This window comes from Bombus impatiens, unplaced genomic scaffold, assembly GCF_000188095.3.
Source record: "Bombus impatiens unplaced genomic scaffold, BIMP_2.2 scf_0311, whole genome shotgun sequence".
Classification (NCBI taxonomy): domain Eukaryota; kingdom Metazoa; phylum Arthropoda; class Insecta; order Hymenoptera; family Apidae; genus Bombus; species Bombus impatiens.
Window position 1 is genome coordinate 594,834 of NT_176730.1, and position 25,468 is coordinate 620,301.

A 25,468-nucleotide genomic window follows, 5' to 3' on the forward strand; every position below is an offset into this window, starting at 1 on the left:
TGATCCCCGGTTCGACCGGTTGTTAGGTTCACGTGTGATAGAGGGTTATGGTACTAGCTGGGTCTGCGTTGAAGTTGGTCGTTAGTTCGTTTCTTTGTTGTTAGAATCGTTTATGTTAGTTGATTAATAGTCAGTCATTTATTAGGTAGGGTACATTTTATATTTTAAACAAAATTTCTCTGTAGACATATTTTCTATCAAATTAAGGTTCCACGAAAGAGTACGTCTTGTATGTGGAATATCGAATATGATTGATATTTCTAAAACATCGTTTCGAACAATAGGATCACGTTGGTAATAAAAATAATAAAAATTGTATTTAAAGATTTTTGGGATAAATTTAAAGGCTTGTAACAATATCTAGTAGCATAAAAGATGGTTGGTTTACTTTGGACATAGCCAATTCTACATGAGCTATACTGTTTGCAAATTTTCTGTCAGTACAATATATATTTCTCCACTAAACAAACATTCGTTAAGCCTTCACCCACGTAACAATCCAACATCACCTTCGACCGCAAGTAGTAACAGCCTGTAACAAGCAGCCACGTATCCCGATTACTCAACTTCAACCTTTTCTCAACCCCTATTTCTACGAACATCCATGAGATCACCTTAAGCGGAGTTCACCAAAAAGAGAACATTTCACGGACGATTACGGTACACTGAGAAGTGGCACGTGGAATCGGGAAACTGAGAGAGAAAATAAACGAAAGACAGGAAATGGGTGAAAACAGAGGAGAATGTGTACGTATGTATAGTGCTGCTTCTAAGTTAGTGGCTACAGTGTTTATTACTGTAAATTAAGAATTTATGAAAAATTTGAAGGTATAAAAATGCACATATAACATACGAAATATAGAAACTAACCAAAGTACATATAACTTCTCATTACACGAACCTTTGCTCGAGTTCCGTTTCTTTAATTGCATTCGCGAAAAATAAGAATTCGTATCAACATCAACGATCTACGATAAAATACAATATAAAGCTATCTTAAATATTTCCATAATATTCGTATAATTCTTCCGCCATCTTTCTACAATTTCCTGACTAAATCGCTAATTGCGTGAAAAAAGAGCAAGTGTCCAGGAACTTTCGAGCTGCGGTGTATTACGCGACGATGCAGGGGAGATAGCAGCGTTAGCCGAACGATAATGCAATAATACCCTTTCTTCTTGCCTAATCGGCGAACACGGGCAGTAAGTACGATTAATGAAACGGTTCTCGAGCGGGTACACGCGTCCCGCGCTGAATTTATCGGCCATTACTCGCCGCGACGAGCGGACATAATTATGCAAATCGCTCGGGGTCCGCGTAATCGAGCAAACACGCGATCCGACGAATCAGTTACCGAGGTTAACGCTCGTTGGATTGTTTGATCGCGGGGTTCAATATTTGCAAGACGCACGCCGCGATACATTATTTAGCCATGGAAGGATAGATCCTCGACGTTCGTCAGTAAACGCGTAGGATCGCACGGAAGACGCGATTACACGCGATCAACGAATGGGTACACAAATGTATAATACACGATGAATGGTTTCGTTGATCCAGTGCTGTGCGAGCTGAGTACCAGGCAAGTGTACTTTTCCAAGCCCCTGTGATATTATTACGTACTACTGTTATTACACGTTTCAAATTAATTGGATGCCCAAGGCCACTTTCCCTTTCTATTTCGTGGATAATATTAGATTGTTCGAAAAGTGTCTTTCTTTTACAGACACGTCTTTTACGACGACGCACCTTTGTACAAATATGAAACTTAATCTGTCGAACGTTGTGAAAATGGATCATACGTAATTCGATAAAATAATATAAAACGAAAAATGTTGTGCATATACTATTTCCTTACAAAACGAAAGAAACTTCTCGGACGACCTAATATATAGCGAGGGCTAGTGGAAGAAGAAAGAACCACATCGTAGCTTATAAAATAATTCTTTGGAATTTTTATTATAAGAATTGTGGCATTGCGAGTTAAATTTTATGATTTTTACGGTAATTATAAAAAACTGAGGCGTATATAAAAAATGAATACCTTTCATTTTTTAGAATTTAATGTACTATTACCTGTAGTCACAGGTAAAAGTTGAAAACGATGCAGAATAGAATGATGTTTCATTTTGATGTATGAGAAAATAGCAAGCTGTGACATTATACATATATTGAAAAATAAGTTTTCATTTTCTGAGAAATGCCACAACTTGACATTTCTCTCTTCTTCCAGTCCACCCTTTCTACATTATCGAGTAGTGGGAGAATGTGACGAGAAAGGGTGCTATAAAAGTTGACATTTTATTTTTATGGCATAATAACGTACAGTAAAAATAAGTTTAAAAAATTCCGATTACTTTACTCAATCCTAATCTAAAATACACACGATTACGCTATAAATAAATAATGCTGTAGTAAAAAAATAACATGTCAACTTCCCTATTATTATCCTCACTATATCCATAAAATAAAAGAGGAAATTGGCCTTGAGTATCGAATTGATTTCAAGCATGCGGTAGAATATCATTTCAAATGGTTCGATAATTTTAATTTATTCGGCGAAATTTCCCTTTTGCTTCCACGAACAGCATCCATCTCTGGTGGAAGCATATAATTGCTCAGGTGGCCGTTGTTATCATTGAATGACGTCTGGCGAACGCCGTCTTATTTAACTTCCAAATAGCAGGGCTATGGGTTTTCTTATATCAACGAGTAGCACACGGTACACGTGGCACAGAGGCAGTGGGTTTGGCTCTGTTTAACTATTCAAATACAAGTTAGTTTGGCCACGGAAGGCGGAAACTTTTCTCGAACGGCTTAATGAGCAACGCTTAGCTCGCGGGCTGACCTGCAGCAATTAAGAGCTCCATAGAGGGGCTGTAGTAGACGTAAATCAGTCATGGGGTGAGTGAAGTACAGGGTTGATGGTTGCATGATGTGTGTGCACGTTGCTCGATGGTATCTATCAGGTATTTGCATGAATCGACTCATGAAAGTATTTGTATAATTATCGTAGGAAAGTTTTACGCGCTTATTCTTTACGTTATATGAAACATTTTACATTGGCACTGTTATGAGAGACGACATCGTGATTATGAATATTAATCAAGTCGGAACCCTTTCAGCGTTGAAATACTTTCGTGAGGCTGTGTATTCGTACAAAGAAAGTGGACGTTTTCTAACAATAATTTCGGTGAATGGAAATTCTATCTATATATTGGTGTGTGTATATATATATATATGTAATATTTATTTAAGGGGGACGATTATCGGAAAACAGAGAGGAACTTGGCAATGACACTACGGGGTGTAAAAGTTTTGAATGGAGTTTTGTATACTCGCCTTTCCATCGGTAAAACGACGAGTCTGTGTGCAAAATAAGTGACAGAAATTCGTTTAATTAGTGCAATGTGTCGATGATGTTTCTATTCGTGTGTTATCCTCATAGAGAAAAAAATGGGAAAAAAATGTGAGTTGCGTTAGTTGGACGTGTATATTGGGTGAGGTGTAATTTTTTTAAATCTATATCTCTATTTATACATGTTTTATATATTTATTCGTGTATGTTTTCTTATAGTAGCAATTTCAATATGATAAAGATTACAAAAAATTTGTGAAAAAGATTAGATAATTTTATCAATAAAGTATTTTCAGCGTTGTATTCATTCGTAAAAAAAATAAAGATATCATGTTAATATTTCTATATGATTATAATTTAGAAAGAATACATTTTTTTACTTTTATCAATTTTCTCACAAAATCTCATACAAAAAGAGGAGGAGAAAAACATTTGGTTTTATATATTCGACAGAAATTTTGACGAAAACTCGTAATATTTGAATCTGCATAAATTACACCACATCCATTATACTCTTCTTCCAATTATCTGCTAAAGGCTGCTCTGTTATTGTCGAAAAAAGCTAGGAAGCGTGAACTTCCCTTGCTCGTATATTCTCGTCTGACTTGACAAACGTTTGTTTGCGTTGTAACAACGCTTTCTACTGTTCTTTCTATTTTCCAGCCTCACAACATCCCGCTTGAGTTATGATTGCACGTCAAGCGTCGATGTTTACAGAAGGTCTTAATATTCATTACACCTACGAAATTGCACGTAATCCTTTTCAGTTACTTCGGAGGAACGAAGTGGCTCGTATTATATCATTTTAAACAAATATTCCTGTCATATTTTCGTTTAAATTGAACGAATAGCTAGAATTGAGTCTACGTTAAAAAGATACTCAGACTATATTAATTTACCAGTATTTATTTATCAATTCCCTTTAAATTTACTTAAAAACACTTATAAATCGAATTAAAATTCCTCGGAATTGGCTGAATTTCTCTCCGTAGAATTATTTTTCATTCTCGTTATTATTCCAGCAGCTGATTTTTCATAATTAAACGAACGATAGCTCAAGAAGCAAAATTTAAAAAAGACGTCCTACATTTCGTTTCACTCCAATTAAATTCTACGATCTTCACGAGATTAAATTGTATCTGGAAGACAATTTTCTACCGTCACTCTATTCCTGTCTCGTCCATTCAGACGAAGTAAACGTTTCGAAGCGAATTTAGATCTAGAAATATCAAAAATCTACATCGATTTACCAGTCGCAAAACTCGATCTATCCGCAATACTTAAAACTATCCCCAATTTGAAGCACAATGAAGCTATGTCCAATAGATGTTAAAAGCGCGTAATTTGTTCTCAAAATGTACTCTCGTAAAATTAACCCTCTTAAATTCCCCATAAACTTTCTACAATCGTCGCAATCACCATTACACAAATTATCGCTGTTACAACCCTTTCCAGACGAGAATATACTGCATTGCATATACAATGGCAAGGAGCCAACGTATGTTCCAAAAATTAGGTCCTGTATGGATATATCTATAACGTTTATTGTACGTACTTGAGTGATTCGATCACGTGATCCTGGGGGTCGATCCATTGCATGTCCTTGATCAGCTTGGTGTCGTCGACTTTCGGTTTGCACGTCAGGATGATGCTGGAGCCGATTGGCCTCGTCTGTGTATCCCCGCTTGGCATAATCTCCAAGGAAGGTTCTTTCGCGTAAGCTGCAGGCAAAATCGAGATGCGGCCGCTCGTTAGACTGACACAAAATGGATCGTTAACGCGAGGTTTCATTCAAAGGGAAAGACATGGAACTTGTATAATTTTAAGCAGAAAAGGAGCGGGGAATTTCTTGACGCGATCTGAGTACGCTGCATTAATCGGCGCCGGGTAATTGCATGTAATTCTATAATAATGACCCGATTACATCTCGTTCCGGGAAATCGGCACCGATTTTTCCAGACATCTTTAAACGCGCTTCGACTAACGCACGCTTGAATCCGCTTGATAATTACGTGGTGTTATTTTCCTGGCGCTCTGCGTGTTTACGACGCGTTTTCGATATCGTGCCGTGCCTTGGTGTGAAATTGCCTATTTTTTATGAGACAACGAAGCTGAGTTCCTTGGGTGTAACGAAATTTAAAGGGATGGGCTGCAAGTGGGAGAAATTGTTTGCACGTGAAATTTTATATTGAGGTTTATTTGTATCTATATACGTAATAGCATGTTTATTTATAGTATACGCAATATAAATAACTATCTGAATATAGTTTTTTACTAGTTTTAGTGAGTTAGCGAATCTTATGTTGCTGTCGAGGGAGGAAAATTGATCGATTGTTCGTTTATTATGTGCGATTCGACCGTAAGTTTTCATTTTAAGAAGACCAAGAGCTTATGGCCGATATAAATAAATTTCTCGGTGATAGAATCATGACAAAATTATCCATATGATAAAATAAAATAAAATATAATTATATTAAATTTAAATATTACTTGGAAAATAAAATATCTGCTGAAGAGAAGAATTTTACCTTCTAAGGAAATGTTAAGAATATGATTGCTACGTTGCAACGAAAAATATACTTAATTTAAAATCTATAACGATACCACGTGTCTGCAATCTCTTTAGGAATATAAAACGCTTGTTGAAACATATTGCGGTAACTTCTACCATATCTTGAAGCAAACACAGGGAGCAACAGTGGGCGAGAACGGGTAAAAAGTGGCGCAAATTGACACAGAAAAATGTGCGCAAACAGAGAGAATAACGGCGAACACGGAACAAAGAGCAATCACGGGGGTGGAAAAAAATTGTCTGTGGTTTACGACTCTTTTCTAGAATACACCATACACACATTGTATGGTGAAAAAATGTCGTCCATCAACTCTGCTTTCTGTAATACCATCTGAAGTCACACGACGCATTTCCTTTTTCAAATATTATTTTCATTCACAAAAGAAGGGACGTTTAACAAATAATTTCCATAACATGTATATACCGATTTCTAAAAAGTACCAACCTATACCATATAAGAATATTAAAAGGAAAAATCTTATATTTTAAGGAAATATCTTATATTTTAAAATGGATTTTCAATAAATTAAGATAATAAGATTTATAATGAGATTTTTTGAGTATCTCACAATTTCTTCTGATATTTTAGAATCTCATGATAGTAAAAAGGATTAAACTTGGATGTACATAACCCAGTTTGCCTACGGACATGGAGAAATTGTCTCGACAGTATTCTAAAGTCTGATTCACATTAACAGTTGAATCTAGGATTTTCAGTTTCTTTCAAGTTGATCAAAATCTGAGATTTTACCGAGGCATTCACACTAAACGATCGGAAACGATAAAATCTCGTTGCACTGTCTTTCATTTTATAATGTTATATCGTCTCTGTTTCGATCCAAAATTTCGTTTTGTCAGATATATCACTGTATTTCTTGCGACTGAAATCATATATATGGTTCGCTGTAATTTCGTACAGATTCGATTAAACGCTCATCCTCCATATTCCTTCCCCGCTATTGACCGCGGTCTTGATCGCTAGCCACGGCTAACAGGTTTCTATTTGACTTAACCGAATCGCCTATTGTGTGCTCTCATTGGATTACATGTAGGCGATTTTGATCGGTAACTATGACTTAACGTGATCTGACCGTACCGCCATCGCTAGTGTGAATGAAGCTTTAATTTGTCACAAGTATATACGCAACCGCAGGCTGACGATAATATCGTACACAAAGTAACGATTGTTTAAACAGGGAAAGGCTTGTACTCGTAGATTTAACCAATTGAAAAATTGTTAATTTTTATCTTGAGTAACAATTACTACGAATTAATAATTACCCGCGGATATTTATAGTTAAATATAACTTAAAACTAATTTTGGTAATTAGTATTGGTAATATAATATTGTAATAATTGTGGTAATTAAATTTGCTATTTTTGGTACGATATAGGTAAAATATTCCGAGTAAAACTATTATTATAATATTCACTACATAGAACGAACTTCTACTCTTTAGTGATATTTACAAAAATATGAAATTTTCCTAATCTACAGCCCGAGAATTGCAAACTAAGTTCAGTTGAACTTGGTAGCAGAACATTTTCATTCTTTCGATTAAAGTTCTCCACTCTGTACTATTATAGTGAAACGAGAGTTCGCTCTCCAGTACGTCTTCTATTAGATTTATTATTTCAAGAGGTAGAAAAAATACGCGGAAGTAATTCAAGGGAAACAATCGTAGAACAAGTAACATAATACAAAGAGGGAAAGCGGATTACGTGTACCTACAGGGGTTGTAGAAAATTGTCTCTGACTCACGACGTAGTTACACGACATACACTCTTGCCACAATGCATTATTGTGAGTCATAACTGTTTTCAACTCGTATACCTCTAATCATAACGATTCGAGTTATTCGTGGCACAGCACCAACGTCCACGAGTTACTCGAACGAGACATGGGATCTACGTGGTTAGGTTTAGGTTAGGGTTAGGTTTAGCTTAGGGTTAGGTTAATCCGGTATCATCCGTCGCCCTTCTCCCAGAGGGTGCGGGGCGTCTGTGAAGTTTTGCCGCACGTAGAAAAAGGGTTAAGTTAGGCTTAGGAACTTAGACATTTCTAGGATTTAGAAAAAGAAACAAGCTCATGGTCGGTTTCCACGATGCCAATATATCTGTTACAATCGACTCCTTTATAGAGGAGATGCACGCGTCAAGGTCGACGTATGGTTGATCCATTTCCAAGAGTATTGTATTGCAGATAGTCGCAACCAGAAATGTTATCAGGTTTAGGCTCGATGACTGTTTTGAGCGGTGATACTCTTCAGGATTAGCGCGGTTCTAACAATAAGAGACACTTTCTATTGTCCTTGTCTACCGTAGAGGATCGCGTGTATGGAGCTGATTAGTCGGAAATACTCGGCAGCTCACGATGTCCCATGAGGTACGCGAAAAGCGATAAGCGTTTTCTAGAAATATCTGACCACGGATTTGGCAAACTAGTGAACTGTCTGGTAGAAGGGCTGACGATGTGTTAAAAAGCTCGAGGCATGTGCCGGAACTTTCGCGAGATCCAGATCGCTGAAGATCGGCGTGCGTATTATTTAACCAGTTAACTATGGAATTTAGTTTTAGAAATCTCTCGTGGTGTCCCATCGTCAAGTGTTTAACTAAATACAAGCGACGACAATTACATGTGTGTCAAACACACCGAAATAAAGTTTCTGTTCGACGTGTATACTCGTCACATTCGGTTAACTGGTTGATATATCTTCATTGGAACTTGCATTCGCTTCCGAGTGGTTTTAAAAGAGACGATGCGTAAAGTAAACGATGACACGATATTTAGGTGAAGTTGTTACATATATGCTACTGTAAGATCTGTTCAAAGAAAGTATGAAAGAAACAATCAACTGTTAATTGTATGTGTTTAGTACCTGCAAAAGTTATAAGGAGATCATATTAATTATAACTAAATTGCGATTATACTAATAACTTACCAAATTAGTTTGTTAATCGGCAAAGTAATGAATTATCTACTCGTTTCATCAATTGTAAAATTCTAATAAATTTTACTACGTTTAAATATCTTGCACTAGAAAACGCGTGTAACACGAATGAAATGATAGATTTATAAATAAAATAACTATAAAATAAAACCACCGAGGAACAACATTAAATCCGACCAATTGGGTCATCCTTCTCGTTAGTCCATTACTGCAGACGATCTGAATGAATGCAACGGTTGATCCAACCTTCTTACCCATACGATTGGAAGCACGTGGTGGTGGTGTAGCCCTGAGGACGTATAAGCACAGCACGGAAATGCAGATCGACGTCTCGGCGGCACCCATCCTCGCGACGCTTGGCGGATGCCACGAGTGCTTTTACGACAACATACGTGCGTCAACTATGACACCGGAATGCGGCTGGTTATGCCGGCGTAACACGCAACCATCCTTGGGTGCCCCGCCGGTACGCACAACAGGAAGCCAGAATTAAGCTAATTAATCGTGACGAGCGAAAGTACGGAATTGGTCTAACTAGGAAACGTTCCGAGAGGCATGTGTTCTCCTGCCGCTAGCCGACTAAACCTTTACGCGTGTCTACGGAAGGATCGACAACAATTTGCCAGAGGAATCTTGCAACTTGCGTTAGAAATCTTCCAAGTTGCTTTAAGGAGTAAATTTCAGGTTTTTACTTTCACGTAACACTCGTACGGAACTTTTGGATCAGCCGGTGTTAATTTAATAGGCTTGTAATTAAAATTATGAATAATGCGAGAATACGCTTGGAAAAATGTGTGTTAGGTTTGTAACTTTATACGAGATTTATATAAATTGTTAATTTAACAAGTTATCGATGGAAACTATAGAGAAATAACGAGATGAATCTTCGAATTTGCTTTGAAAAATGCATGTCTTGTGTAAGATTTATAAGAGACTTTTACATTAGGTTTAGTTTAACGTGTTACAATGCTGAACATCAACCCTCTTGCATCACCTGTAACCCAGCAATTGATTTCAATCGTCGATTAAAACTAACCATCTAAAACAACATTGTCCAACGGTTTGATGTTGTATGAAAAAACAAGCAAATCCATAAACGCGTAATCCATGTGAAATTGACAAAGAAGAACAACCGCTGTTCCGAACAATTGATTCTCATAACAATCAACAACGTTGGCATAGCAATTCGCCGAAAAAGCCACGGCCATCCGGCTATTTCGCTGCGTGTGATGCGAATTCGCGGTTGACGTAACCGGCGCGCGTTACGAAAATTGAAACTGTGTCAAATGAAACGACTTGTTAAAAAAAGATGTCGTTCTCGCTTTACAGCATTGTTTGCTCGTGGGACAGCCATTTTGCGGCGAGATATTCGCACATTGAATACGACGGTACGGCAATTAATTCGATGAAAGAGGAACAACAACATCGTTTGCGAGACCAACTGGAAGCGAAAACGTTTCGTGAGACGAGATGAGGGCAAGCAAGCCAGTTGCACATGTATATAATTTCCGGTCTGTGGTAGGGTCAAGGACGCGGAAATACCGTCGTCGGACGCCACTGGAATGGCATTTTCAGAGAGAAACTTCTTTAATTAAGGTGGAAGATGCGTCGAATCGAGACTTGGCCCGGACTCTCGTTATCAAAGTATCGAACTTTCACGACGCGTTTTCGCGAAGTGCTTGGGGGTGGATTAAGGGATGACAAAAATTGGGGGGCGTTACGTAGCGGAAGAACGCTTCCGAGATACTTTTTACGGCGTAGTAGATCGATGTTGGACGATTGTCTTGATGCAACGTGAAAAATAGCAAGGTTAGAGGAACAAGACGTTTTAGGCGACGTTTTGATAGACTTTTATGGGTCGTGATTGATGTCTGACGCTCTTACTTGTAAATTAGATTATTCTAAATAGCGTTATTTTTATTAGTAGCAGATAGAGATTTTCAGTTTCCGTGTCTATTATGAACTGTCTCGGAAGACGCACGTTTACTCAAAAAGTCTGTCGGGTTTCATAGGTTGCAGTTTAGAAAGTTCGTGTACAACTTCTTTCTTCTGTCTCTCTAAAATCTAGTGTATACGCGTCTCTGTTTCGTTATTGTCGATTTCTTAAAACAAAGAAGAGTAAAAATTGAAGAGAAGAAGAGATCGGATCGGAAGAATCACGTTGAAAGCTGTCGTAATAAAATAAAAGAAAGCTCCGATAACACATATGAAACACCGAAAAATATATTTTTTAATATTCGATCTTCTATTTCTTATTATTATTTAATGCTACACGTTTTCAATGGAACATCAGGTTCAAAATATCATGGGAAGAGTTGACGCAAGGCAAGTCAGGTAGTTAACGAGTAAACTAAACGGTACGTAATACGGGGAACGTTCTCGGGCTTACGGGAAGGATGATTCAAACGGAAAGTCCAATTTTCGGTCTTATGGTCTTCTCGTTTCGCGATAAGAAGTTCAGCGATCGACGAAGAGGGAGAGACAGATTTTGGCTTCGAAACAAGGATTACGAACCCCGTGAGAGGGAAATAGCCTGGTTCGAGACAGCTTATTTGTTGAAGTCGTTTAGGGAAACAACGGCACATGGTCGTGATAAGGTTGGCGAATTCATCATTTCCGGATCGCTTGGTCAAAAGGAGGAGTAGTAAAACGCGTGACACAAAGGGAGAGAAAATGGAAAGGTTCTCGTCTTCTTACATAGTTGGTACATGAATAATAAGATGCTGGAAGAGCAGACGTTCGATTATATAAATGAGATGCTCGTGGTAATGATCGCCCCGGATGCTTGCCTACCTCCGAATGGCCATTATCGTTGCTCCATTATCTCGTGATTTAACGAAATTTCCGGTTGGAACTACGGCGAGTCTTGATGAGTTTTGCTATAAACGATATTAATTATCGTTAAATCTTAATTGTTTGTATAAGGAATCAGGATTTTCTGTTCGAGTTCAGATATAGCTAATCCGTTCTGTAGGTGCAGTTTAGTAATATAAATACGAGTTGTACAGGAGCAGAAAATTGTATTTACGTGTTTGGAATCACAAGACACGAAGAAGAGATTGTATTTATTTTTCTTAATAGTATTTTGTAATTTGTCGGTTTAAAGCATCCAAAATACATACAGCCCATCTAGGTTCAATTATCTTGTTTCTCTAGCGTAAAGATCTAAAATTGCATAAACATTTACAGTTTAGATATGACGATCGATATATTTGAAATACTTCAGACAGCGACAACGATATAAATTTACTTGAAAAAGCAAATAAAACAGAGCATGTATGCGTAATAAAATAAAATATGTGAATAATTCGTACATTGAATTTAAAAGTTGCCACCTTATATAGAACAGAAAATGTGATTGTGTATGCAAAAATGATCGATCCTGTTCGATTATTTTTCTCTCTTAAAGACACTTAAATACCCAGGCCATAAATAGAATAACGAAAAAAATCACAGATCCACCACTTCCATAACCATTTTTAATTCTCCCACTTTGTTTTCTGTCGATGTATCACACACCATTAATATCTCGCCGTAGCGGCAATATTTCGTTGGTCACAATGGACGTCGTCGGCCCCAAAAACTGCGCCATAATTTATGACTCTGCGAAACACGTCGACTATTACGTCATATAACAGGTCAACGGAAGATAGCTGGGGAAACCGCCCACTCATCGTAGCGCCCTCGATCATTATGATGTTATACGAAACTCATTCGTCGACCATTCAACGACTATCGTACACAAAGCTATCCAAAAAATCCACTCTTATGCATCCTATGATCGTTTTACAAATTCGTCTGATTCATCCCGATATCATTCGTAAACCTACCCAGAGTGTATTTACAATAGGACGCCGTTGTCTGACTCTCGGAGCCCCTGAATTCGTCGTCTCTGACGAAGCACGACGTCCATCCGCCTTGGTCCGTGCAATTCCCTTCGAAGTTTTTGCGAAGAAATCCGGTAATTGGCCCGGGGCTTCATCAGAATCGTCTTCGAGGGTAAGAGAACGACCCTGAGAATCAGTCAGGGGTCGGAAAAGAAGGTACACGAAAATGGACCAGGAAGCAGCGTGACAGAGGGATATGGTTGGCGATGAGAAGGGAAGAGAGAGAAATATAAGGTAAGAAGGTTTGCGAAAGAGGGAGATTAAAGGAAGAGGAAAGGGGAGTAGGGAGGGGAGAATGTTTAAGGGTCAGGAAGAAAGGAAGAGAAGGTGAAGTAAGCTCAGAAGAGAAAGGAAAGTAGATCAAGGTCTGCGTCAGAGAAAGGTAGACATTTTTCTTCGAATGAAAATTGATATCCAGAGGAAGGTGACTCGAGGCGGAAGATGCGTATGAAAAATAAAAGGAAAACAAGGATGGTGAAAGAGAGAAAGATGATGGGACAAACTCAGGGAATAGAAAGGATGAGAATAAAAATGAACGAAGAAGGTTTATGCCGCAGAGAGTGAAGCCAAAAAAGGTTATGTTAAAAGAACATGGAGAATAAATTGAAAAAAGGGAAACAACTGAGGGATAAGGAAGATCAGAAAAGGGAAAAAAGTGAAACCTAACCCAAATTAAGAATCGATACGCTAGAAAAAGATAAAGGAACGAGGTCAAATAGAGAGAACCATAAGAAGATAGAAACAGAGAGACAACACCACCCTCCTAGGACATCTTATTTACGTTAGTTAGGGTTTGTTGGCATAGTCACCCGAGGGGCCATTCAATGAACCCACCACCCTCTCTATTCCCAAATGCATCCACGTACATGTATACGTATATTCCAAGATTTCCTCTCCATCTAGTTCTAGCTGCCTGTTACCTTCACCCACGCGTCAAACACCCTCTGTGCGTCTCCTACCAACCTATCAACCGAATGGACGTGTAGCCCAGGAAACTACTACCTTAGAACCCAGCTAACCCAGCTTCGTTACTTACGCTGGCACCCTGTACGCACGACGCAGCGGGAGTTAGAGCCGAGTAAACTCGGCGACATGTCACACGAGCTGGAAGAATTCGATCTGCCGAGGGTCTGGAAACAGAGGGTGACCGAATTGGAAGAGGAGGGAGGATTTGATCAAATTCTGATATCGAATTGGCCGGGTAAGGGTGAAAAACGAGAGAGAGAGAGGGGGAGGGGAGGGAAGAAGGGAGAGAATCCTCACGAGGGTTTACGAAATTTTCGGAGCTAGCTACTTCGCGCAAACTTGTCAGACCAAGTTGCCAAGATTCTGCCCGGAAGTTGCGTTTACTACCGGCGATTGTTAGTTTTGATCCGGATGGAGCATGGAAATGGACCGTGTATTGTGTGTAAAGTTCTGATGGAGGAAAAGGGAGATAGGGAGAAACGCACGATGGAAACTCGAGATTTGAGAAACGCGAGAACCTTGAAATCCAAAATTGTACTCGTCGCGCGATTGGAAATTCGTCTCCCTACTGGCGCGTTGCAACGAGTCCGAGTTTCGAACTTCACAAAGTTTATTTGTCAGTCGAATATCGCTGCCTGTTTATCGACATTGGACACCCTTGTACACTTTTATATCGGCAAACCCCTATGTCTCTCTATGTTTCTTTGAATTTTTATTTGATTTTCAATTTATTTTGTTTACTCTTTGGCGACTATTTTTATTTAAAAACAAAGAGTGGTTTGGAAAATGTTGAGTTAACCACTTGACACGTACATACCATGAGAATCTAAATGTACATCTTCAAAGCACGAAATTTATTCGAGGTCTTTTACACATATGTTACGTAAATTGAAAATTCATTAAAAATTGATTATAGTGATAAAAATATACGCAAGGGAATACAAACTACGATAATGGTAGAAGACACAGGTAGGTAAGTCTGGAAGTAACTCGATATTATACGAACCTCTTTTTTGTAAGGTATATTCGCTTTAAGTTTCCCTGTACGTCGCTATACATGTTAGATTATTTGAAAAATTCATAGAAAAAATCAGAAAAGATTTAACCAGGACGAATTTTTTCTTGAAAAAATTGTCCATTTGTTTCGATAATATTTTGCGTAGCTTTTATAGGTTTATATTTCTTTTTTCTTAATATATAATATATTATTCGTAAATTCCCTCGATAAGTGCCATAAAATATCAAATCAAACTGCCTGACAATATAGTTAAATATCGAATACATCTCGGAAGCAAAAAATTGAAAAAGGAATTGAAAAAGATGTAGTTTAAATAAAAGGTAATACGTACATGAAAATTACATGAAAACGGGATAATCGCATTTATAATGATCGTGACAATCCTTTAATGTTAACGTCGTGTTTTGCATTTTCGCCCTTAATGTTAAAATGAAAATGCGTGCCGATCGTGAATTTCGTTTCGATTTAATTCATTTTGACCGACGCTGAACGAGAGAGAAACAAATTGGTACCGGAATCGGTGAAATAAAATACGGTTCAGTTATTTCCTTTTTGCATATCGGAACGTGCAATGCTACCGACTACCGGAATTAATTGAACAGTCAGGCGCGCTACATGGAATTTTTTACCAAAGGAAATCGCGTTGTTCACCAGCTATATTGTTACATTGTAACGAATACACAGGAAATATCGAAATGCCTCCAGTTTAACTTTTAACGAAATTAATATTTGAGATATCGACAACCTGTCTTCCTGTAATCGACTAATTTTCTTCCCTTAATACACGCTAATAAGCCGATCAATTAATTGTAATATGAGCTGACAACCTTTCGATGAAAGAGTTTCATCATCGTTCATGCCGTACAGCACAATTTTCGCCAATTCTTTAATTAGAATTAGTCGAACGATTTTACGAGATTCATAGTTTTCAAATATCTATAGAATCGTAGATTTCCTGTATATTGGAAATTCACGTGTTTTACGGGCAACGGTTAATCTCTAAAAGAAGTCGAAATCCTTTTCGTTCCGTAGTGAAACGCGTAAAGCACGAATTAAGACGTTATTTCTTTTTAAGTTAAAATTTAGAAAAAGTCGTCTATGGATTACTACGTATAACGATGCGTAACTCAATTTATAATTGTAGTAAATTATGTATTAAATAACTGCATAAACATAGACAACTCATACTTAAGTTACCCAAAATTATCAATTTAGTACAATAACCATAAACTGTCTATAAACAAGTAAAACGACCCTTAACGACACATAAATAAATAAACTGCAAATGAAATCCATTCCATACCCTCGAACGATACATCTCACACGTCATTTCCCACGAATCGTATCTCAAAAGAACTTTCCATCTTCTCCATCTGCTGACACACACGATTTGGAGTATCTTGGAATCGCGCACTCGAGCGCATCCCCATAATCGAGTTCCCTACTGTATTTAAATCGATCGTCTTCGTCTGGGAACAAAGGATTTCTCAAAAGAGGACGGGGGAAGGAGGGAGGGGGGGGGGTGATGTTACGTCGTTTTCGCGAGGTCAAAGGAATCGTAGACGGAAGATTGGATTCGAAACCGATACGTCGAAGAGACACGGAAGAGGGTTGGAGATCTGGACGCTTGCACCCCCTTCGATCTTTCAGTTCCGAAAGTTTCTCGATTAACCCTCGCGAATTCGATGGCTGGGTCATTTTTGACTCAGTCTTTGATTTAAATATACTCGTATATTAGTGTAGGATTTTTATTACAATTAGTTTATTTACAATAAATGGATTAAACAGATGTTGATTAAACAGGAAACGATGGTTGTTTAACGTGGACTAATCACAATAACGTATTATAATTAAGACGATTAGATAGTTAATTGGCAAATCTCGTCATCAAGGAGCCAACACCTCAACTTCTCAACTCACAATGACTGTTAATTTGTTTTTGTCCCTTAGCAACCCCTTGTCTTTTGTCTTAGCCTCGTGTGTTTTATCTTAGCCTCACCATGCACATATTGCGCAACCGCTTGTTTATAATTCGCCCGACACTCCCCAGGTCCTTTGTCCACGATATTACATTAGGATGGCGGGATAGGAACTAGGTGATTATCTTCTAATAGTGAAACATGTTTATACTGTTGCACATTATGCACGGGAAAGTTCATTTTAGGGCCAATTTAAGATAACTATGTTTCACTAAAATTTGTCGTATTTAACATTCCATTTACTCGTGACATTAATATTCTAATCGGATTTTTATGCATTTATAGACAATTTAAAGACACGTAAGATAATATGCGATATATAAAATATTCAAAGCAGAATATTCGTTGCAAAGCATAATATTTTATAAATGAAACAAGCTGATATCAAAATTCTATGTTTTACTTATATTCGTACAAATATGATACCGCATAAGAATCCATGGTTTATCAAATAGTTCCGTTATTCTTACTTTTATGATAACATATAGAATTAATTTTCTCAAGAAGCGGGGAATCATATTCCATATTTTCCATATATTCTTTCACTTATAATTACTCTCTCGTTGATTATACCGTAATTACTGACACTCTATGTATAGCTTATGGCAATGGTTTATAAACGAAAAAATTAGACAAGATGCTTATAATAACAGTTTATGAACGACAAATAGATAATATTCGGTCTATCGGTATGTGTCGATCTTGATCAAATTGGTGTCTCGAAAGTTCGTCGATTATGTCGCGGCCAGGGATCGTTTCGTTGTAATCTGGTCGACAAACTCTTGCGATTAAGTAGCTCGATATAACGTGACGGGATAATGAAGTGGTCGAAGGGTTGTGGCCGGTTCCATAAACCGAAATTACACGCGCTAATGCGAACGGAGTATAGGGTAGTGGTTTTCCAAGCCGACGAAACTTCGAACAGCGCGAGTGCACGCGGATTATCCGCCTGTGCATGCTTCGTTGACCGGAGAAAGGTGTTCCGTTATTAATAGCAATTAAGCAAATGGAGCCTGGCTCTTGGAATTTCATTAGATTGGGTTGCAAGCGTGGCCGGAGGGTGCATGAATTTCTCGTTAGATGTATATAGGTGTGAATGACAAGTGGTTGATGGAGCTGTAACTTCGAGATGGAGCTTCGATTCCGGGTAAGACGAGTATGTGAGCGGTCGATGAAACGTGTACCATCGTTTTAGTGGATGTAAGGTAGTGTTTGGATTGTTGCAAGTTTAATGAGTCATGTAGGAGAATTAATCGTTTTATTGGATTTTATAGGAGGGCTATCGAGGATGGGATTGCCTTTTGAGAAAGTGCTAAGAGTTTTAATCGAAGAGTATTAATCGAATACCACAAGACGAGGCTTATGTTTTGGGAAAAATTAGAAAGAATTAATTAAATTAACGAATTAGAAAGATTAATGTCAAATACTCTAGATTATTTTGAGTAAATTTTAATACCCACTAATTTCATAGAATTCAATCAATTATTCTAACTTAAAACAGTCTTATTTGCATAAAGTACATTTACGTTTTCCATAACATTATTTTATTTGCGTTATATTATACCATAATTATGTAAATTAATTAAATATATTTAAATATTATATAATTGTAATTTAAATATATTTAGATTTTAAGATTATTTTAAAGCGTTTAATATTTTGTGCGACTTCCTCTCGCTGTGCCGACAGCAAGCGATTCCCAGAAAGCTCTAGAATAATTGTTTAGTAAACTCGCTTTATGCTTTATTCATATTTCGCTATTTCAAAAATTTCATTTCCGTGTCTCCTGACATTACGGCGACTGTTCCATGGCATTTGCATCGAATCTTTATTTATCGTAGTATCTTTTAAAAATCGTGAACCAGGAAAGAATTACAAGTAAAAAGAAAGAAAGAAGTACGTTTAATTACCATTACGAAATTAATAACCTAGCAAAATGCAACTTTTGTATAGCGTAAGGGATAGAAAAATTAGAAAATTAGGAAAATGCAAAAATGTGATGGAAGTCATCAATACTATAATCAAAGTACGATTTAGATAGAGATTCTACGTGATACTGTATGAAGGTGCTAAAAATATGCTTCAATTATCATTATGAAACGAATAATTTAGAATGCAGATAGTAAAAACTAAAGCTTCCACATAGTTTACGAAAGAAAGGAAAGAAAATTTCCTAAATTTGAAGCGTATAGAAATGCGAGAAGGTTAGCAACACTGTACAGATATCTACGGCATGTACAAAACATTCAGAAATATCAAGTTCGAGAGAAAGCTACTATAAATCGTTGACGTTAGTCGTAGTTTGTTTGCGAGTTTTAGGTAAAAGTAAGGAAGCCGTGAAGTGAGGGATGATGGGAAGTGAGTTCCGTATGAACATTTGGCACGTGGCTCGGCGAAGCCACCAGAAACAAGCAATTTGACTACAAGGCTTCCGTCTAAAACGGGCTTTCCGAGTGCCTCTAAAATAGGATATCTCTATGTAGAAACGAAGTTTACACGACAGCGACCACGTGAAGTAATGAGCTTCAACTCTCTGACGAAATAGCAAAGGCAAATTTTAATGAAAAATTCATCTCTTCGTTGTGTTTGCAAATTATAAATAAATATTTAAATAAATAAAAAAGATAATTTCTACCTGTTGCTGTTAAAATTCCTATCTAATATACGTCGAAAAGAAAAGGGGAAAAGGATCTGAACGCTAACAAAAAGTCCAACGTGTTCTAAAACAGCCGAAGCATCTGTCTTACAACGCTGACGTTTTTCTTCGCCATCGATTTTCTCGATGATTCACGATGTTCTTGTTCCACGCTCGTTTAACTTTGATCCGCGAGAAAACGCGCGCGGGAAGGACGAAAAGGACCACGGAGAAAGAACCAGTAAAAGTCTTCCTGTGTAGCATTTAATTAGAAACGGCTTATCTCTCCGAACAAGAACGCACTAGCACGTTCTAGAGAGAAAGAAGTTTTTATCGGGGTTTCTCCGCAGTGTGCCTTTCAGCCATGACATGCAGTGGAGTTTAGAAGGCTGCCTTGTTACCTTTCTGTAGGCGTGTGCTTTGATCGAGGGAACGTTTCCATTCGAACGATCCCTGCACAGGTTTCTACGTTTCGGCAGAATTTAATCGACGAGTCGTACGAGTCTGTGTTGACAACTGGGTCTTCGAGATCGAATTTCGAAACGTTGTTTCAAAATAAAATACACATGCATTTTGCTTTAATTTGTTCTTACACTCGCAACCTTCCTTCACTATCGGAGAAATTAAATTGCAGTATTCGATCTTGCTCTGAAAAGCTTTCGATTATTTTTAGAATTAGAAAAATATGTGTATTTAATAGCATTTTGGATATTTTTTACCGGATTGCATGCTTCTTTTTTTCGTTCGAAATTTCCTAACGTTTACCATCCTTCGAGAAAGGTATTAAAACTTAGGGTGATTTTATTTCACGATTTTTGGAAACATTCTTCATATTATGAAACATACTTGCGAAGGAATAGACATCTTTTTACCGAAGGTAAAATAAAATGATATTTAAATCTGGAATAAAGGAAAAATTAGGTTGCGTTAAAAATGAAAAACCAGCACAGCAAAGATTTCGACAGATTTGGGTTAATACACGCGTAGGTATGTTTTAAAATAATTAAAATACGCTGAAGCTTCGTTCCTCTCAAAATTGGTAAATCTTTTAACGAAGAAGCGTGGAGATTTTTCTAGGAAATAGATCGCAAAATATCACAAAGATTATAACAGGATTAAATGTATATCAAATGGTTAATACATTATTTCGTTGAATTTTTCTAAGAAATAAAATAACTGTGACATAAATTAGATTATGGTATCAGTAATAGCACAAGCACACAGTCTGCAATTGTTCCTTTGCTATAACTTATTCACTTGCGATTCAAAATTGACTTAAAACGTTTTCGTTGAACGAATAAAATAGAATATATATGTAGGTCGACAGATGATATTACTAATTTTCTACAATTTCCACAATTCTAAATTTAGAAGATGATGAATAGTAAATATAATTATTACAAATTAATAGACATACATAACTTTTCGTTAGAACTTCTTATTCATTCATGATCTGCAAAGTGCTGGTTACGAATGTCTTCGATGAAAAGATAAATTAAAGCTATCGATCCGCAGATAGCATAATCAATTTAACCGATTGATGGATAATAGGATAGCTACAATCTCGTATAGTAGCATTTCATTTATTTGAAACCGCTGTGGAGTAAATACTTGGCATAACTGAAGTTTATGTTAACTGTATTTTTCATTTGAACAATAGGATTTCACGTTACCATAGGCGAATTCGATCGATGAGAGTGCCACCAAAAATTAATTTAATCCGACGCTGAAGCTAAAGTTTCAATAGAGTTTTAATGAACGAACTTTCAATTAATTCCATTCCGATTTAATGGAATTCAAATAATTGCGGGTTTCAATCAATATAGTTGCAATTAATAGAGTTCCAATTTAATTAAATCTTAATAAATAAAACTTCGATAAATGAAATTTCAATTAATAGAGTTCCAATTAATAGGCTTCCAATTAATAGGCCTCCAATCAAATACAGTTCCAATGAATGGAGTTCGAATTTAATCAAGTTCCAATAAACGGAGTTCGAATTAATGGAGTTCCGTCCAGGACTTCCAATCGATAGATTTCCAGTAATTGCAATTCAGATAAATAAGCCTATGTCCAAATCTACATAACTGCGCTTATATCCAAATTTTACACTAATTCCATTATCTTAAATTAGTTTCCATAATTAATCCAATTAATTTCCATAATTGCTTGCTTAAATCGCTGACTACATACCTAAAAAGTCTACTGTATTACTTAATTCTATCGTCGTCGCGTTTCGACTATTAAAATTTTAATAATAAGACGGCCCAGCGAATTGTACGCAATGTTTCTTCGACGAGGCTGCGAATTCATCGTACACTCGAAGGGACGGTGGTTCATCGTTTGAGGAATGCGATAGCGGGGTGTTCATGAACGTCTGGCTGTGTCCGCCGGGTTAAATTGAGAATTCCATTGAGCAGGGGCGATGCAAACAAGCGTATCAAAATACACGGTATATATGTACACGGTAAGCACATTCGTAAGATACATCCGGAGGGATAGAGAGTAAGAGATTCGATATTGTTATTAAAACGCGAGCTGCCAGCGTTATGAACTTGGAGTGCGAGTGTCGAGAGTTCGCTGAAAGGGGAATATAATTATTCGCGGAAATATGCGAAATGTATAGAACTATCCCAGCTTTTATAACATACGCTAGCTGCGGAAATAGTTGTTCAATAATGGAGAATTTACTTCAGATTTTCTATTTAATATTCGTACATCCATAAATTCATTTATTATATCGATTTATGGTTCTTGTTAAAATTTATAATTACCTAGCAGTTTAAACGATTCATTAGAATGAAAGTTACATGGAAATTTGTAAAAATTGATGATTTCATAAAGTTGTTGTGGCTTCATAATGAGCCTAAGGAGATTAACCACGTGCTATATGACTCACGGAACCTGTTTAGGTTGTAATGGAGTGTACGATTTCCTCTCATAGAGACGGAGACGTTTTTCTTTTAGAACGATTATCGAATCAGATTTCTTACACGTTTTAAACGAACAATCCAACGTAAAAACGTGATTTATGAAGGGTCGTTTCTTTTTTACCACCATTTTTTAATTACCACGAGAGTGTAATTATTGCCTCATTTTCATTAATAAGGATCGTCAAAAATATTAAAATCCTATACTTGTTATAATATCGAGTTGAAAATCATCGAAGAAATTCATTATCATATATTTCATATTCAATTTTACAGCCTTCTTCTACAATGTTCGATATAATTAAATAGCTTTACGTTCAAACCACATTGCCTGGAATTACTAATCAACAGACTGTTGAATTACAGCTATCATTTAGCGTTTTTTAATTTCGAAACCTTTAATGTCGATATCACCCAAGCCATTACACGATAAATTTTTCCTCTTTTCGAGACATCCAATATCCTACATCGCTCGAATATCACTCAACGCGTGTTTCATTTGACGCATGTTTAATTTCCAAACCTTCAATCTCCCGTATCGCTATTGTAACAGTTTTCAAAAAACACTGTGCACTGTGAATCCACGTTTCGAATAATTCTTCGACTCTCGTCCATCTCACCTAAGCCAGGCCATACCTTGAAAAACTAAAAAAAGAACCGGAAGGCACGTGTTTAGCTAGAAAACCAAATAAAAGCACCGGTTTTGTTCACCTCCCAACTTTCTTCCTTTTTCTCGCCAATTTATTTCTTCCTTTCCTTTTTTGCAAAATGAAAGCGCCCTCGTTGGAATTGTAGCGTAAATACGTGGGAAACTAATTGCAACGTCTGAATGCTGGGACAATGGGAACATTTAAGCCGCGCTTCACCCGCGCGCGGTAAGTTCCGGAGCTGAACACGGATGAAATTCCAAACTGTCTCCCGTAAGCCACACTTCCGTTTGAATATGATCCGTTGTCGTCGGTGCTCTCCTCTGTGCTCCATCGAAACCACCGGATATCGATTAAGCTACATTTCCATAGTTTCTCGACTAATTTTACCCACCGGTACATGCTTAGGCGCCTGCGATTGTTTCGAGCGATTTCGCGTTCTATCTACGTTCATTGTACAATGTACACGTCTTGCAACTCCACGCTCGAATTACGTGCACGGAAGTTGTCAAAGACTGTCTTTGCGCGGCCTGCGACCGTTTATGGAGAACATCCGGTTTAAACGAAAGTGTTTCAACATTCTCTATAGTTTCGGCGCGCTTGTGAAAAGCAGGAAATGCGACTTGTACTTTTTCATTGTATTTATATGAACTACACACAGCCTCATTTTATCGATAAAATTTGCAATTTTGTTACTTTTACTCCTTTTCCCTCCTCGTTCCCTGATGATTTCAACCCAAACATCCGCAAACCTTTTATTTAGAACTTATTTATTTATTTAGAACTTACTTATTTATTTAGAACATCTTAACCTTTTATTTAGAATCAGTAAAATGCAGTGAAATTTGCATAGGAAAATCAGACATCCGAATGCTCTAAAAGGACTTTATACTTTCACGTCGAACACGAGCGAACGTGTCAAGAGATTAGATCGAACATCTAAAAGAATCGAAGAGGCACTTTTCCAGCGTTCCAGAGCATTCGTCGTATGTTTTGCGATTCGGTGAGCGATCGCCAAACGGTGAACGAATGCTCGTTTACACTTTCATTTTATTAAATTTTAGTAGAGCGGGGCACGCGCGACCATTCGCTTATTTGGTCTACTGCAGACACATTAAAATACACACCTGAGGCGAAATAAAAGGAAGTTGAAATTAAAATAAGCCCGTCTCACGCGAAGCAGGATACCCGTTTGCACCATAAAGCATGATAAAAAAGAAAAATGAGTGTTGGGAAAATTCGTATGAAGCTTGATATTCAGCGAAGTATTCGTGCACAGCACGAACAAACGAGGCGTACAACACGTATTTAGTCGGCATCCTCTGCATTATTCGGTCTGTTCGAGGCTGGTTTTCCACGGCACCAAAAAGCCGCGAACTCAAACGGCTCGAGCTGATTGCCAATTTCGTCGAACATATTTTTCCCGGCCACGTTTCGTTTATCATCCCCCGGGCTCGTTCTCCACCGTGTTTTTCCCCACCCTTCCGTAGCACGGATACGCCTCGCGGGAGAGATCCATTATAAACCGGCGAAAAAAAGCGCGGCTTGCTAAATATAATGCCACCGCCCCCGGTCCAGCGAGACGCATCGTCAAAAACAAATCCGAAAATGGATCCCCGCGACCGTGAACTCACTGTTTTTCCCTCGGCCAGCGAGCCACTGCGTTAAAAAACAAACACAGCCAACAATCTCTGTTCATTCTGTTCGCGTTTGCAATATGAATTTTGGCGACTACACGACAAAGTTATTCGTGGCTCACTATGGATATTATTCAGACGTATTAAATTTCTCGACAATCTGACGGTGTCGCGGGAAATGGCATTGATACAGAATTTTCAGGCAATTTTCGGTTTACTGGGATTTTAGATTGGATTAGAAAAATGGTGCAGGATGTGTCAAGAAATATTACTACAAGTAATATTTCTTAATAGTAGTTAGTAGTAGAGAAGTATTTGCAGTAATTTGCAGAAAGTTAACGAGTAGACTGTGTTTATGCAAATTAATAAGTTCGTAAATGTAATTAAAGAAGCGGAGAACCTAAACAGAAATTTGTTTCTGTGCAAGTATTCTAAGTATTCATAATATGTAGAAATCGTTTATACATGAAATTTGTCTGATCAAGGATTGAGTTATTCTTCTCACATGTCATTATTTTATGTCGTCATGTAACTTAACTTTCATGTAAAAGCTATACAACCAGGAAGTAATTTATTTAATTAATTTTATTTCTCAAGAAATTCAAATACACGTATCTTCGCGGTTTTTTAAAATTCTTTACAACCTTCTTGAAGATATTAAGATCTTGGAGATGATGCACTTTCCAGTACATGAAATATTTGGTATATCTTCGCATCTTACGTGCATTCTGTACATTTTTACGCTTTTAAACTTCCCATAAACGTGATACTTTGGTTTGTTCTTGTTTCGATGTTTCAAAATGGTTACTATTAGTATAGCAATACGGTCGTAAAGGAACTACCCAAGTGCCTATTACTCGACACTGTAAATTAAACACATACAAAGTGATT

The 25,468-nt window shown here is 37.4% G+C and overlaps 1 protein-coding gene across 6 annotated transcripts in view; it reads right to left on the reverse strand.

The window, feature by feature from the left end:
- LOC100741302 (fasciclin-2) overlaps window positions 1–25,468 on the reverse strand; it is a 173,113-nt gene that overhangs the window by 28,651 nt on the left and 118,994 nt on the right. The window contains exons 1-3 of one of the 6 annotated variants that reach the window (XM_024367180.2): window positions 9,133–9,248; window positions 4,911–5,076; window positions 3,340–3,363 (exon numbers count right to left, since the gene is read on the reverse strand). In XM_024367180.2, coding sequence (XP_024222948.1) covers window positions 3,340–3,363; window positions 4,911–5,076; window positions 9,133–9,223 — 281 coding nt within the window. In that variant the 5' untranslated portion in view covers window positions 9,224–9,248. Of the gene's footprint in view, window positions 1–3,339; window positions 3,364–4,910; window positions 5,077–9,132; window positions 9,251–25,468 lie in introns of those variants that run through there. The other 5 variants (XM_024367184.2, XM_024367186.2, XM_024367183.2 and 2 more) reach the window with 5 other exon arrangements.